The sequence below is a fragment of the Falco rusticolus genome, chromosome 9 (assembly GCF_015220075.1).
Source record: "Falco rusticolus isolate bFalRus1 chromosome 9, bFalRus1.pri, whole genome shotgun sequence".
NCBI classification, from domain to species: domain Eukaryota; kingdom Metazoa; phylum Chordata; class Aves; order Falconiformes; family Falconidae; genus Falco; species Falco rusticolus.
This window is the reverse complement of record NC_051195.1, coordinates 48,486,848-48,502,806: the sequence shown is the minus strand read 5'-3', so window position 1 is coordinate 48,502,806 and position 15,959 is coordinate 48,486,848. Positions and strand designations below refer to the sequence as shown.

The following is a 15,959-nucleotide window of genomic DNA, read 5'->3' as shown; positions in this document are numbered from 1 at the left end:
AGGGCTGGCTGCAGAGCCGGGTGAGAGGCAGCGCAAGCAGCACAGAGTGTACCCACGCAGGGCTCAGCACAAGCAGCCTGCAAGTAAACAGCCCTTCCCAGCCACTAAGGAAGATTTAAGAGCGAATAACATCAGCTCAGTCAAATTCAATTGCTATTGATAATGTCCATGTGCAATTAGAACCAATTAAGGGGAAGCAGCGAATGACAAGTGTCTGGCCAGGAGGTGGGGGCGGGGTGGGGGTGTCAATACAACAGTGCAATTTCCCAACAACCAAATGCAATTAAAGAGTGTCACTTCCCCGGCTTGCCCAGGAGGGCCAGCACATAAATGGGCAAAGCCAGGCGCAGGGGTGCCGTCCTGCCCAGCATGCAGACCTCCAGGAGCAAGCCCTGTCCCTGCCCCAGCTTCAAGCTGCGGGAAGTGGCATCCATGTACTTCACCATGATCGCTGTGTTCCTGGTCATCTTGGTGGTGGTCCTGCAGGGCTCGGCACCCCGCCAGAGTGATTTTCCCTACAAAGTGCCCCTCGATCCCCAGGGGCTGCTCGAGCTCTCCTGGAACGTCAGCTACACGGAGCAAGCCGTGCATTTCCAGCTCCTCATCAAGGACCTGCAGTTTGGGCTCCTTTTTGGGATGTCGGACAGAGGCGAGTTTGAGAATGCAGACCTGGCCGTGCTCTGGAGCGACGGGCACAATTCCTATTTTGGGGTGAGTCGCTTGTATGTTTGCATGGCTGCTTTTGGGGTTGCCTCCCTGCGGGTGAATCTGACTCGTGGTTGGAAGGAGTGGGGCTGATCCAGGGCATGGCACACACTGGACCGCTCCCGCTGCTCAGGAGGACGGGGTCCCAAAGGGCTTGGGGGTTTCTATCCCAGAGGAACCCACAGATCAGGTCTACACTGTGGGTTTGGCATAGGCTCTTAAACCCAAAGAGAAAAAGAACAAATACAGCAGCACATCAGCAAGGTGAATGGAGCCAGAACCCCTACTGGCTTAGCTGCAAAGAGCTCCAACAGGTGATGGTACAGACCAGCTCGCACTCACACACGCAGGATGCATCAACACCTTGTGCGCTGCTGTCAGTCACATTAAAAATTAACCACAGCTCCTGTTATTGACTTTGAGACAGTGCAAAAGTTCTCAGCCAGAAAGGCTGCCCCTGCCAGCACCACCAAGCCAGCTGGAGTCGCGTTCGATGCTACCGCAGAGATCGCCAGGACAGCAAAACACAGCCTGACGGCCACCGGCCAGTGGCACGGTGTGCTCCGAAATTAGGCAAATGTATCTTGGTGATAGTAGATGGGGGCAACCCATTTCTGATTTTGCTGATTGAGATTGCTACTGCAAATCGCTGTCCGTTCTGACACAGTCTCGCTTGCCCAGGTTCTTGTTTGGTTTGCCTTGCCACAGGGGCTGCAGTTACAGTAGCCACCCCTGTGCTCTCCAGCAGCTTCAAATCCCCAGACCACCACATCAGGCTTATTGCAATTGCACTTGGCTGCAGAAAGCAATTCACATTTCTCCCCATGTGAGGCTTTCCAGTAAGTTAAATTTTACCTCTCTGCTTACTTCAAATTAACCATAAAATACGTTCTTTCACAATCCGCCGCAATGTGATCTGCAGTGTAATGAAAGGATGAAAAGAAGGGCTTATTATCTGTACTGTTTTCCTGCTAATTACCAGCCATTCAGGATGTGTGGTAGCCCAAATGCTACAGTATTTCACAGCATCATGTTAAAAAAACATAAAGCATCATTTCTAATCTGCCTTCGTGTGCTCACTGAAAAGACAAACGGTGCTGAATTAAACACGGGGCAGCATTTGGGCTTTCTCTTCAGTTGATGCTGAACAGCATACTGCAAGGAGATTTCTATAAATCTCTCCAGTCCTGGTTTTCTCTCTCCCAGCAGCCTGTTTTCTGGATAAGTATGTCAGCTGTTAAAAAGATTCAGATGCTTAACCCCCCATGTACTACAAGATTAATTTGCACACCATATTCCTATGAAAACAAATGTCATGCTAGCTTCATGTAGCTGATTTTACTCTCCCCCTCTAAGGACAATATGTTCTCGAAATATGACTCTATACTTCTGGCTGAAATGATGCCAAGATGCTTTATTCTTTTTCTTCTGTGTCATACCCCCTGTCCCGCCCCCCCGTCCCCCGAGATAAGAGAACCGATGCCACTTGTGTACGTAGGGCGAGGTACTTCTTAAGTGCCTTTTCTCAGTAAACAAAATATATCAACGGGAGATGCAAAAGATCAAGACAAAAACACTGTTCAAATCCAAATTATTGCAGGATTTTATATGCCAAACCTTCAAATCCTTAAACACAGGATAACTTAGGGCTTTGCTTCTCAGTGTGGTTTTGTCACCACCGTCAACAACGAGCATCCTGAAACAACCTGGCCACAACAAATGAAGGATTTTGAAAAGGGTAGCAATTTCTAAGGCTGACACTACAGCTCAGCAAGGGTCTGATCTTAAATTGAGAGTAGTGGGTGTGTGGCAAGGGTCTTGGATAGCACAACACCCCCCTAGAAGTTCCCCCCCAGGCAAATACACCCAAAACACAGCACAGCCCGATGCAACACCTTCAGGTGTCCCTGTAGGCTTTCCTCCTCCCATGTCCTTTCCCGCAGTTGCATCTCAGCTTGTAAAGGTCTTTTCTGCAGACTGTTATTGCTGGGTCACATATTTCACAGGTCTGCCCATGCTCAGCACTGAAGATCTCGTGGCAGGGGCTGAGCCAGCACAGCTCTGCCTGTGGGCTGCTGGAGGGGAGCGTGGGGCAACCAAACAGGCTCCCTCCACCTCTGGGATGTGGAGGGTGAACCAACCAGAGGGTGCAGAGGAGGAGGAACCCACAACCCATGGTACTGTCAGAGGTCACCGCCGTGGGCTTCTCGGGCTGAGCAGGGCCAGCGGAGCCTCCTAGCTGAGCAGGATGCTCTTCATCCCACAGGATGCCTGGAGCGATGCCACGGGGCAGATCCACATGGACTCGCAGCAGGACTACCAGCTCCTTGGGGCTCGAAGGGCTCCTGAGGGGCTCTACCTCCTCTTCAGAAGAGCCTTCAGCACCTGTGACCCCAAGGACTACATTATAGAGGTACGGCATCGCCCTCACCCTGCTATAGCACCCCCCAGCCCTGTCCCATGGGGCAGAGCTCCAAACCCCAGCCTGAGTGGTTATACCTGACCAGTGGGTTTTTTCATGGGCAGCATCAGATGTTTCTGCTGTCTAGGGCAGAAGGGAAGTGTGCTACAGATGTCAGTCCTGGGACATGAGTAAAGTTTGGCACGATCTATTTACAACCCCTTATAAACCTCTATAAAGTGTAGATTTTAGCTCGTTTGCATCATCCACTCCTGTTAAGCATGTGTTAAGGCTATATAAATACCCTCCTGCATCACTCCGGTTGCAGTCTGGAACCAACTGTTTGGAGTGTTACAAAGAGGCGTTGGTGTTGTTCAACGGGAGGCAAAGAGGAGGGTTGTGGCAGGAGCCCGAGCAAAGCAACGGCAAATAGAGCTGCTGCGGTGTGGCTCAGTGAAGTCCCTCTGGGTCTGCATTCACCGCTTCCCCATGAGATGGGATCTGGGCAAAACCTTCCCAGTAGGGATGCTGAAGAGCTCCAGGGTCTCAGCCATGGACCCTGTGTGCAGGCAGGAATCAGTGCAAGGCTCATTTCAGATGAAAGCCTTTGATGGGCAGGATATTTTAAAGCCAACGTGGGCACAGAACGTCCTTCAATTTTTGCTGCTGGTTTTCAAAAGCTTGTCTTGTGGTGAGAAATGTCTACCGTCTGCCAAAACACAGAGAGGCCTGGAGGAAAAAAATCTGTGTATGGGCCGGGAATAGACTTGCAGGTCTTTATTCCATGACTCTTTAAGAAAAAAATATTCTCTTTTTCCTTTCTTCCTTACCTCCTGCCCAGAGCTCACTGGGTTCAGCAGCAGTTCCCTTGCTCGCAGTAGACTTTCAGCAGAGCTTCTTGCGGTAATCCCCCAGCAGAAGCCAGGAAAATGGGAGGATTTCGGGAGGATTTCAGGGAGAAGTTTTGTTCCTGATGTTCCTCCCAGGCTGCTGCCCATGGCTGTTGCTGGGGCTGTGCTGCCGGGTGGGATGAGCCCTGAACCAACGTGGTTGTCCCAGCCTGGAGCTTAGGAAGGACAAGGAGCTCTGAAAGAGCGAAGAGATGTTACTCTTACGGAACTGATGCCATCTAGGGAAAACTTTTCAGACTCTCCCAACCAGTAGGGAACCCTCTGTGATCACGTCAGCCAAAGAAATAGCCTGAAATCTACAGTCCTCCTGGGACAGCACAGCAAAGTGAGCTACTGGTGAAGCCAGGGTGGCTTCTCATCTGGGGATGGGTCAAAAGGCCCACTCCTGGGTTTGTGCCACCAATACTAGCACTAATAGTCCATGCAGTTTGTGTTCTACCATGAAAAGCTACCTGCTCTACTTTGCTCTCTCTTCAGGATGGCACCGTGCACCTTATCTACGGGATCCTGGCAAAACCGGTCCATTCCCTCCAAGCCATCAACATCTCTGCCATTCACAGGGGACTGCAGAGGGTGCAGCTGCTAAAGCCCAACATCACCATCCCTGAGCTGCCCAGTGACATGAAGACCATGGAGATAACAGCCCCTGACATTGTCATTCCCAGCCAGGAAACAACCTACTGGTGTTACATGACAGAGCTGCCAGACAGCTTCCCCAAACATCATATTATCATGGTAAGAGGCAGGGGAAGAGGGTTGCTTTCCCTGGTGCAGATCAGCAGTCATGTTGACATTCAGCCATTCTGCAAAGTCCACCGCTTCCCTGCCCTTTCACATGGAGGCTTTCAGACCCATATGTCTTCCACAACATGGTACCAAAACATCTCCCAGAGCCACCCCACCAGCCAGCAGCATCCTCACGTCTCCTAGAGACTTCAGAATCAGAATCTTCTCAGTGTGGGGTGGCCGGTTGGTGACTTTCCAGCCAGCACATCCAGCAGGTACCAGGCTAGGCTCAGAGCATCTCCCTTGCAGAGCTGACCCCCTGCAGAAGGCAGAGCTGTAGCCATCAAGGACAGACCTTCAGCAGGATTATGGTACACAGTGAACCATAAGGAACATATAAAACGGGAAACAAAGGAACAGGGCTGGCAAGTGCAGGGCAGAGCAAGCCAGGATATGAGCTGGCTTCTAAAAGATTAGGCATACTCAAAAAAAAACCCCAACCCACCACAAAAGGGGTTACAGATGTAAATGCAACTTGTGTGCATTGCCCAGCCGTGTTGCACGTGCTTGGGTTGCCTCCCTCAAAGTGGAGGCACTGGGGCAAGGCGTACTGTCCACCATGAGCATCACCCCGGCAGGTGTGGGGGTGGCTCGGCAGATGACCTGTTGCACCCAGGGTCAAAACCACACAACAGGGAGAGGGAAAACCTGACACACGAGCCGAAGCGAGTGCTTAGTGATTTATAGGGGAGAGACGACGCTGCAAAGGAAAACTCAGAAGGAGGATTTTCTCTCCGACAGATGGTGTGAAATGAATCATCTGTGTGTAAGTAAAAAGTGTGTACCTCCTGATACCTTCCCGCTGCTGCGGATCATTTCTACAGCTGGCACTTTTAGCCAGAGCCGGTCCTCAGGCTTGTTTGAAGTCACTCTCTCTACCCCCGATCCCCCTCTCTGTGCCCCAAACGGCTGGTGGCCAGAAACAAAGCTCAATAGCTGCAGGCAGAGCCACCACGACGTGGCCAGGACCTTCTTTAGGAAAGAGCAGTGTTGCCAGGGTCACCTCAGCCCTGAAAAAATGGCAAAGGACTCAGTCATCGCAAAGCAGATCAAGATCTTGTGCTGATCAGGTGCATCTGTCACCGGAGAAGGGATGAGATGTTTCTCTATGGGTTCTGGTGGATTCTGGGTTGGTCCCAAAGCCAACCAGGAGCTCTTGGCCCTTGGTGCCTCATGCCCAGAGCAACCTTCCCTCCCCATCAGGCAGCAGAAACTGCCCCCCATTCAGTAAGGGATAGCAGCCATACCTGCCTTGGGCTCCTTGGGGAGCCTGCACAGACAGCAGCCCCCGGGGGTGGGCTCTCACCAAACTTTCTTAATGCGTCCTCCTCCTCGGATGCTGCTTTGCAGTATGAGCCAGTGATCACGGCAGGAAACGAGGCCCTGGTCCACCACATGGAAGTCTTCCAGTGTGCTGCTGAGTTCGACAGCTTCCCCCAGTACAACGGGCCCTGCGACTCCAAGATGAAGCCAAACCGGCTCAACTACTGCAGGCACGTGCTTGCAGCGTGGGCCATGGGAGCGCAGGTGGGTGCGAGATGGGACCCGCTGCCCTGGGTGAAAACTTTGCTCCTGGCCACTTTCCTGCTGCCTGCCAACCCTTCCCAATCCCATCTTGGGATCGCCCCATGCAGGCTGCCCCAACCCCGTTCCCTGCTGGGTTCAGCTCTGTCTGACCTCCCCATCCTTCCCGCTGGACATATCTGAGTTTCCACCTCACCCCAGCCCACCTCCTCAGTGCCATGAGTTGGTGCAATGCCCCTACTCAGTGGTTATGCCATTGCATGTGCATGCTGGCATGCGAGAAGCTTTTGGAAGCAAGACCAGCTCAGCAAGCACAACCAAGAGCACCAGCCATGTCCCTCAGCCCACAGTGGGGGTCAGGTTTATGCCCAGACATTTCCCTTAGACTTTTCAGCCTTGTCCACCACCCCCTTAACACCCTCCCTCTGCTTCCAGGCTTTCTACTACCCTGAAGAAGCAGGTCTGGCCTTTGGTGGCTCAGGCTCCTCCAGATATTTGCGCCTTGAGATCCACTATCACAATCCCATGGTGTTCAAAGGTGAGTGGGTGCGTGGCAATGCCTGCTGCCTCCCCAGCAAGGCAGTGGCAGGAGAGCTGGGTAAATGCCAGGGGCTGCTGCCCTACTGGGGAGAACTCCATGTTTCATACAGAAAGAAAACTTGGCTCAAATCATAGCCCTGTTTGCAACTTTTTGGAGACCTGATGGTCCAGATCTGTCCTTGCAGGAGGAATACATAAAATCCCCACCATGCTGCTGCCTTTCAGGTCTCAGCAAAGTCATCCTCACTGGAGGCTGGACCCATCCTTGTGCATGCCCAGCAGCAGGGAGGGATGCTTGGGGAAAGGAGCCCGGCTGAGCCTGCAGCCCTGCAGGCAGAAAACTGCCCCTACATGTTGTTCTGCAGGGCATGATCCAAGGCATCACCAGCATCTAGTTGGGCTGCCACAGGGAGTCCCTCCAATTTCTGCGCAAGGTGGTGGTGGGTCTGAGCTCAGAGCCAAGAGCAACAGCAATGCCGAAGTCACCAGAGAGACAGCAGCAGCCTGGCTGGGGATGGGGGAATTTAGATGTTGTTTTACTGGTACTCCTGCTTCGATAACATTGTCAGGAGACACATTTAAAAAAAAAGAAAAGGATTCCAAACAACCCAGTTTCTTCATTAACATAAAAACAAGTAGCTTCTTGACTACCCAAGTATATTTTTAGGAGACCAGAGCATATGTACTGTGGATCAGTCATAGCACATTCGGCAACTCGAGAAGAAACACGTCTATAAATACAGAGCTCATGTCTTTCATAATTTATCTGCTTTTTCATGTTAACCAATAGTGTCTCCCCCGTTATTCTTATCCTTGGGTGGGCTCCAGCCCAGAGACAGGGAGTTCAAAGCCGGCCTGAACCCCTGCTGACCTGCTGAACCTGCCCCGTCCCTTTGCTCTCAGAGCTGGGTGGCAAACGGGTGCCAGAGCTCGGCTTTGCATCTCCGCAGAGCTGGCTGCTGCCTCTGCCCGCCTCACGGTAAGCATCTGCCACACCATGGGCACCGGGTCTTCTCCAGCTCCCACCAGCTCCTGAGGGAAGGTTAAACGGAGCAAACTCAAATGCAAGAAAGACCAGAAGCTTTCCAAATGCAAGGAGTACTTGTTCCATAGGCATGTTTCCTCTTGCTTGGCTCCCAATAACAGCATGGCCTTAACTTTTTGGATGCTAAAGATGCAATGAGCCATATTTCTGAGGGGGTTCTCTAAAGCACCCCATGACCTGTCCCTCTGCTTTGGGGTCTCCAAAGGCACTCCTTACCTCACTCCCTTGGAGCAATTCAGCCTCAGGTTGGTGACGTCTCTTAGGGGACCAGGCACATGTCTGGGGCCACTCCATAAAGACTTGCATGAAAGTAACTAGGATTTAGAAACACTAAGAACTGCACACATGAAGAAGGCTGCAAGCAAGAGGCTGGTGCATCTCTCCCCACTGCAGCACAGCATCAACTTTCATGCCTGACCTTATCCTAGTGGCCGTCACTTCTCCCACAGCGACTTGCAGCCTCATCCTCTCTCCTGCCAGGTCGCCATGACTCCTCGGGGATCCGCCTCTACTACACGGCCACCCTGCGACGCTATGATGCTGCCATCATGGAGCTGGGCTTGGTCTACACACCAGTGATGGCCATTCCCCCAGGCGAGGATGCCTTCATCCTCACAGGCTATTGCACCGACAAATGCACGCAGATGGTGAGTGCCCATCCTCTCTGCCCTGGCTTCACTTTGGGGAAGAGAGGTTGCAGATGGCTTTTCCCAGGTCTCAGAGAGCAGTGATATGGCACTGAGCTCCAGGCTCCCAATTCCCAGTTTTAAACTTCCCAAACCCTTTACCATGAGGTTGCACCAGAAAGAAAAATTTGCTGCATATAACAGAGAGCAGCTAGTTGGGATGCACTGACCCCCCCACCCTTGAAGCAGCTCTCCTGGGGACCCATTTGCTCTGGCTCCCGGGGGTACCATTCTCATCAAACTTACTGCCCAGCTGGCCATGCCCTGGTGGTGTTTTCTCTTACAGAGATGGGAAGATTGGCCTCTGCTTCCAAGGAGCTCACCAAGAGCTCTCTCCAAGATGGTTTCAAAAATGCCCACTTTGCTCTCAAGGAAGTTTTAGTGCATGTTTTTGTAGCGCCTACCCAAAAGGAATAATTTGTGCCACCACTAACGAATGCAAGGAAGCAAGCAGCACGGCCAGCTCAGCTGCTCCTGCTGACTTAGGGCACTGCAGCGCATACATTGGATCTGGCAGCAGACCGAGCATCTGTCCCCCTGCAGGGAGCTCACTGCTCCAAGGGAACAGCAATCCTCTAAACCCATGTGGGAGCGCCAGCACAGGGACAGGCAGTCCCAAGCACGCAGCAAAGGGATGCGCAGAAGGGGAGAGGGATAGGGTTGGGCATGGGGGCTTGACTGTCCTTCCCCCAGGCTCTGCCCACTGCCGGCATCCGCATCTTCGCGTCCCAGCTCCATACTCACCTGGCAGGAAGAAAAGTGGTGACAGTGCTGTCCCGGAATGGAAGAGAACAGCAGGTCGTGAATGCCGACGGTCACTACAGCCCTCACTTCCAGGTACAGGGGTCTGCAGGGGCAGTGGGGGGGTCCTGGCTGGACATCACCCATGGCACAGAGCCACAGCGTTGCTCTAACAATGACCCTTTCCTTCCCTCCCAGGAGATCCGCATGCTGAAGGAGGTGGTTGCAGTTTTTCCAGTGAGTGGCTCCAAAAACCACTGCAGCTTCCAAATAGCACAGGACCTTCCCCTGACCCTACAGCCCCGAGACCCCTGCCTCCTTTACATCACCTCATCACCACTGCCATCGGGGACCTCCTTGGGGGCTGCAGGAGGACATGGTCCCTGTGGCCCCCAGGTTGTATCTGCCACCCCCGCACTGATGCCTTGGGGACACCAGGGCCCATCCCATATAGCATAAAACCAGTGTGCGGGCAAGTGAACCATGCTGGCAGCTAAATTAAGCACCTAATTTAGCGGGGCTTCCTCTAGCAGAGGGGGGGTCCTCGGGGGGGTGGGTGTGAACCATGCATGCGCTGGTTACCCCTCCCTCCTTGCTTGGTAGAAGAAGAAGAGGCTGGGCAGCAAAGGAATGGGTAAGAGAGGCTGAGCATGCCCCAGGGCTGTACGGGTGAGGAAGGACCTGGTTGCAAAGCAGAGGGCACCTACGGGAGCCATCCTGCCCCAAGAGGCTGCTCAAAGGACTCAGCACCCATTGAAACCATACCCAGGGCTGTGCTCTGGGGGGTCCCTGTTGTCCCATCAAATTCGGTACAGGTTTGGCAACTCAAAATGTTGTTTTGGCAACTCAAAACTCAAAAAACCAAAAAAAGTGCATTTTTTTTTAGGTGCTTCAGCCCTGCACAAATTCTTAAAAAGCAAGGAAAGCAGGTAACATGGTCCTAGGGAATCTCCTCACGGGGTGGGCAAGCTCAGCAAGCGCCCCTGCAGCACCGCAGCCAGTGTGGAGAAGGGAAACCCCACACTCACACCTACCTGTGTCTGTGTTTGAACCCCCCAGGGTGACGTACTCACCACCACCTGTACCTACAACACAGAGGACCGGAGCCGAGCCACTGTGGTGAGTGCGGGGGGGAGCTCACGTGCCCGTGTGGGGCTGGCGTGTGTTTGCACCCCAGGGCTGGGGGCACCCACAAAGTGGGCACCTGCATGAACCCCGGCTGAATCACAGCCAGAAACCAGAGGGGGATAAAGCAGCAAACCCACAAGGCTCTGCCGCCTGCAGCGGGGATGTTAAGGTGCTAATTGAAAAGTAGCATGTGTCACTCTAATTCCCATCACAAACTGTTCCACTGGGGATTAATTGTAATTAAAGAGAAGTGGCATTTTTTGACAGTACGTGTTATTTTCTTACATAGGCAGCGAAAAAAGTGCCTGTCAGAGGTACCATCAACAGGGACAAAGCTAAATATAGCACAGGGATTATAGGAAATCTGCATTTTAATGTAAACCACACGATCTAGCCCAAAAGTCTGTCCTTGCATAAAGGGCAGATGGGCAGAGTGCTGCCCATCCTGTGCACCTGAAGGAGCACATATATGCACATACGTGCAGGTTTGCACATACAGGTGCGAGCTTTGTGCTCCTCTTCCCTCCCCGCTGCCTGTGCTGCCCTGGCAGGGCAGAGCTGGACCCGGCTGCCAGCACGTCTGTGTCTGTGCCGCAGGGTGGGTTTGGCATTCTGGAGGAGATGTGCGTGAACTACGTGCACTACTACCCCCAGACGCAGCTGGAGCTGTGCAAAAGCGCGGTGGATCCGGGCTACCTGCACCGATACTTCAACCTTGTGAACAGGTACAAAGCTTCTGCACGGTGGTGCCGAGGGGAGAGGGACCATTGCGGAGGTCTTTGCTAGTTACACTGGGAAAAAGTTTAAAAAGCGGGGTTTGAGGGGCTGGCTGTGCAGTGGGTGTGCAAGGGCACTTGGGCAGCGTGGGTTTCAGGAGCTGTGGCTGCATGCTGGAGCACAGTCCTGCCTCCCCCTGCACCCTGAGCAGGGAGCCAACCCAGGGCTTTAAGGGTGGCTGTGCAGTGAGAACCTCCAGGAAAGGAGAGCATTCCTGGGGAGGGACTTCCCAGTCACTGCATGACCAAGTGCTTCTGTGAAAAATACTCCTCACAACCCAAGGCAGACACCAAGCATCCCTGCCAGAGGAGCAGGTGGCAGCTCGTTCACCCCCGACAAGAGGGGTGAGATGCTGGCCTTGCGCAGGGGGTCCCACTCCGGGGCAGTCCGGCTGGCCCCAGATCTTCCCTGCAGGTGCCAGCTGTGCTCTCCCTGCTCCCAGCGCCAACTCCAGAGCCATCCCAAGCTTTAGGCAGGGAGGAATTAGACACATCCAGCGCTGAAAGGGGACAGCACTGCTGCGTTTCAGTGTGGCATTTCTCCTGCCCCAGCTTTAACGATGAGGAGGTCTGCACGTGCCCACAGGTCTCCGTCCCACAGCAGTTTTTCTCCATCCCCTGGAACATGTTCAACAGAGACGTGCTGAAGTCCTTCTACAGCTTCGCTCCAATCTCCATGCACTGCAACAAATCCTCAGCTGTCCAGTTCCCGGTACGTACAGCTTCATAACCAAAGCTTCACGGCAAAACTCCCAGACATAGGTCTCCAGTGCTCAGGACGTGGCTGAACCCAGTGGGCTCAGGGCAGCGAGCTGGAGCTGCCCAGGGAACGCTGGCATCAGCAGGACACTGAGCCCAGCCCAGACCCGGTGCTTAAAACAATACGGCATGAGCCCACCGTGGATGTGCTCGGCCCGATTCAATTAAGAAATGCATTTGCATAAAGTGATTTTGAGGCTGCTTTCGCTGAGCGTTAAAGCAGGGCTAGCTCCAGAACCAAAGAGAAATGTGAGGTGGTTTTGAGGATTTTGGCAAATGACATCAGGTCCCAGCAGAGCGAGTTCATTACGTGCAGCATCTGTGCAGCCTCCAAATGTGGCGATCCAGCAAAATGTGAAGGATAAAGGGCCATGAGATCTTTAAAGGAAAACCAGGCCCAGTGATGATGGTCATGACAATGATGGTGATGAAGATTTAAAACTACTCATGGTCCCTATCACCATTAGCTCCCGATGCCACTTATCAGTGTAATAAACTTACATGATCTGCTATTTCTGGATCCAGTGCTATCCACCCTAGCACCGGAGGATGCCAAGCTGATTGCAGGGAAGACCACCAGCTTTCTGCCCAGGTAAATCCCCTTTAGCAAAAGTCTTCTCTGTCTGGAGGGGACAGAAACCTTCCAGTTCCCTGGAGTCAAGAGACCTGGCACCTCCCGGCTGTGCAGAGCTCTGCTGCAGGGACAGAAGTGGTGCAGAAGTTTTGTGCAGCAGCAGAATTATGAATTAAGCCTCTTGCTTACAGCCCAGACAAGTCTCTTGATATCAGAGAGGTCTGGGGGCCAGCCAGGAAGAGACTCGAGCGGAGCAGAGCTGATGCTGGCACGAAGTGGGTCATGAGCATTGCAGCGAGGGCGAAGGAGCCGAGCTGCCCCTCCTGCTCTGCTGGTGTTTTCAGAGCGAGCCCAATTTTAAGACATCTCATTTATTCCACACTGTTTCTGCCAAGAGAAAAGCGCCAGCTTCTAATTAAGCTCATGTTTTTGCAGTTCAGCGATCTCAAACCTGACAAGATTTCTGGAAGGACTGAGTGCTGTTAATTACTGAGCTAAATCTCAAGATAACACTTGTGAGTGGCTGCAGGGACGTTGCTGTCCCCGAGTCCCTTGCACCTTCAAGAGCTCACAGTGAGCTCTCCATACACTCTATATTCAGATTTCCACTTGCACTGAAAACAACAACTATCAAGACAGTCCCAATGCCTTTGATGTGCTCCAAAAGCAGGCAAGGGGTGAGCCCAGGCTTTGGGATGTACTGGCAGGGCAGACCACCGCAGCAGGTGGGCTCGAGGCTGAGCCCTGGAGCAGGCACACCCTCCTAAACATGCCTAACTGCTCTCTTAAGCCATAAGTGACAGGAAAAGTGTCTCCAGCTGGTGCTCCAATGCTGTCCCCTCTCCGGTCACTCCCCATGTGCCTTGGGAGGGTCCCTCCATCCCCCTCCAGCTTTCCCCAGGGCTTTCCTGGTGCTGGTGCAGGCTCTGGTCCATTTTGCTTGACATACTACAAAGAATTTAATCTGAAACTACAAATTCAACTTTCATCTTCTTGTTGATGACTCATAGCCCTACCTCTCCGCTCCAGACCTCCCTCCTCTTGCTCATGCTGCAGCTCAGCCTCTCGTCGACATTTCTGCATGAGCGCGCAGCTGGCAGCCAAGCCGTAGCATCAGTGACCCAGAGCTCAACCCAGACAGATGCAGCCCCTGCCTGCATCCCAACTGGCCACTAACCTGGACCAACATGTCACATTCCAGCTAGATCCTGCCTGGCGGGGTCAGCCCTTGGCACTGGCTGAACCCGGCAGATTGGTCCTTGCAGGGAGCATCCTCAAGACAAGGTGCCCCCATGCGTGCACCGAGCTGGGGGTTTGGTCCTGGCCATGGTCACCCTGAGCCCTGATGGCTGTGACAGCCCTTCCCCGGCTCTGCCCAACGGCACCTCACCCTGGTTGCTGCATCCCTCCCGTTCTGCAGCAGCTGCACGTGAACATCCACACTGGCACGCTGTGAACGTCACCTCCATCCAACCATCCTGCCAATACCTGGTAGAAAGTGTTTTCCAGGGCTGGGCTGAGAGCACGGTGGGTGGTGGGGCTCCCTGGTTTGAGTTGTCTTCATCTGACTTGGCAGGTAACACTTTTTGGGGTGGAAACTCCCTAACTGTGGTGGGTTTGTGCAACATGGTACACCGCAGACGTCTGTGCTGCTAGGGGAATGTGTAGGTGCTTCTGCAATACAAATAATTAGTAATGTCTCATGAGAAAATATCCTGGTTTGGGCTAAAAACACTTCAAGGATTAAGGGTCATTTCATTTTTACAAGTAGGGAGAAATACAGTCTTTCCAAGTACCCAAAACCCCAATTTTGTCTCACAGTGCTGAACTTTCTTGCAGGGCGAGTGGGAGAAGCAGCCGCTTCCCAAAATCACCGAGAGGCTGCAGGAGCCTGTCCTTCGCTGCCCGGCCACCCCGGGGCCTCAGCCTGACGCCCCTGTCCCCCTCAACCTGCGCCAGCTCAGGAGGGACTGACCTGATGCCCGCTCCTTCCATCACAACGAAAAGCACTTCCAGGCAGGAGCATCCACGGGGGACTTTGTCCCATCACTCTCCTGGTACCCTGGTGCCCACACAGTGATGCCGGCCTGTGCCCCTGCCCCTGCCTCTGCAGGGGGTTAGGGCTCACGAGCACGAGTTCAGAAAGTGCTCTGGAGTTGGAAAGCGCTATATTTAGTGCGTTATTAGCAATCCTGGCTCTGAGTAATGCTGCTTTCCGCCCCCAGAATAATAATGTAGAGGTTTGCTATTGTGCCGTACCCAGCAAGGTCTCGGGGAGGGGGGCGGGGAGCCTGTTTTCCCACAGGGAAACTGAGGCACAGAGCAAAGACCTGTGTGAGAACAGCATACAAGCCTTCCCAGTGCCCTGCGGTCCTGTTGGCTCAGGGCAGCTCCGCAGGTGCTCTCCCAACACCAGTACCTGTGGCAGGGACAGAGGGAGGGATGCTGTGACACCCACCCTGCGCTCACCCCCCTGCTGCAGGGACTGCGGCTCCCTGCCACGCTCCTCCTCCCACTCCCCCACGCTGGGGATTATTCGTCTTGACACCACCAGATGCCAATGGCTGGGAACAAATGATACCTCTGTGAAGGGGTTTAGAGAAGGGGAGGGATGGAGGGAGGGACACTGGGGAAAGACAAACCTTTTGGCAGGAAAAATTACTCCATTAAATATCTAAATGTTAACAAAAAGAAAAAAAAAAAAAAAAAAAAAAAGGAGAGACAAAAAAATTGCTTTTTGCTGTTGAGCTCCAAAGGGAGAACACTGCGGAGGAGAGGGAAGGCCGGTGGTGCTGCAGGAGAGCCCGTCCATCCCCGCTGGGTGCCTGCTCTGGGGCGGGTGGGATCCAGGGCAGGGCAGCAGCTGAAACCTGCCCTCCCGGCCACCTTGGGTCCAGGGGCAAACCCCAGGTCAGAGCACTGCAGATCAGAAGGGCCTTTTTGAAGCAAAACATTATCTCCACAGGCACGCGGCGGATCCCTGGCTCAGCAGGGAGGCAGCGTGCTCCATCCCTCATTTATCCCCAGGACAAACAGACAGGACCGTGGCCACCCCCTCCTCTGCCCGCTGCCTGGGTAGAATCAGGGAGTGCAATCACCTTCTATTCAGAGAAAAATTCATCCCAATCTTGCTTTTTAACGTTTCCAGTAAAACCAAAGCATTTGAGAGCTCAAACTCTTGCCCGTGGCGCTTGTTGCACAAGGCTAAGGAATTGACATCAGCTTAAAGAGGGTATAAACCAAGCAAACCTAGTCAAGGGAAATAAAGTGAAAAGCATGCAGTGCAATTATTTCTTCAGGCGGGTGAAAGCTTCAGCAGAAGTCAGGACCTTGCTGTGCCACTAAAGATGGAGCCCAGCAAGGGGACCAGAGCAAGGGACGAT

At 53.3% G+C, this 15,959-nt stretch overlaps 1 protein-coding gene across 1 annotated transcript; it reads left to right on the top strand.

Moving 5' to 3' along the window:
* Positions 1 to 330: 330 nt before the first annotated feature.
* DBH (dopamine beta-hydroxylase) lies at positions 331 to 15,178 on the top strand. The gene is made up of 12 exons (XM_037398956.1): positions 331 to 711; positions 2,972 to 3,118; positions 4,495 to 4,752; positions 6,154 to 6,330; positions 6,763 to 6,865; positions 8,393 to 8,559; positions 9,292 to 9,435; positions 9,538 to 9,576; positions 10,399 to 10,458; positions 11,065 to 11,192; positions 11,796 to 11,955; positions 14,416 to 15,178. The coding sequence occupies exons 1-12, from the start codon at positions 331 to 333 to the stop codon at positions 14,548 to 14,550; spliced, it is 1,899 nt and encodes a 632-aa protein (XP_037254853.1). The 3' UTR covers positions 14,551 to 15,178.
* The last annotated feature ends 781 nt before the right edge of the window (positions 15,179 to 15,959 follow it).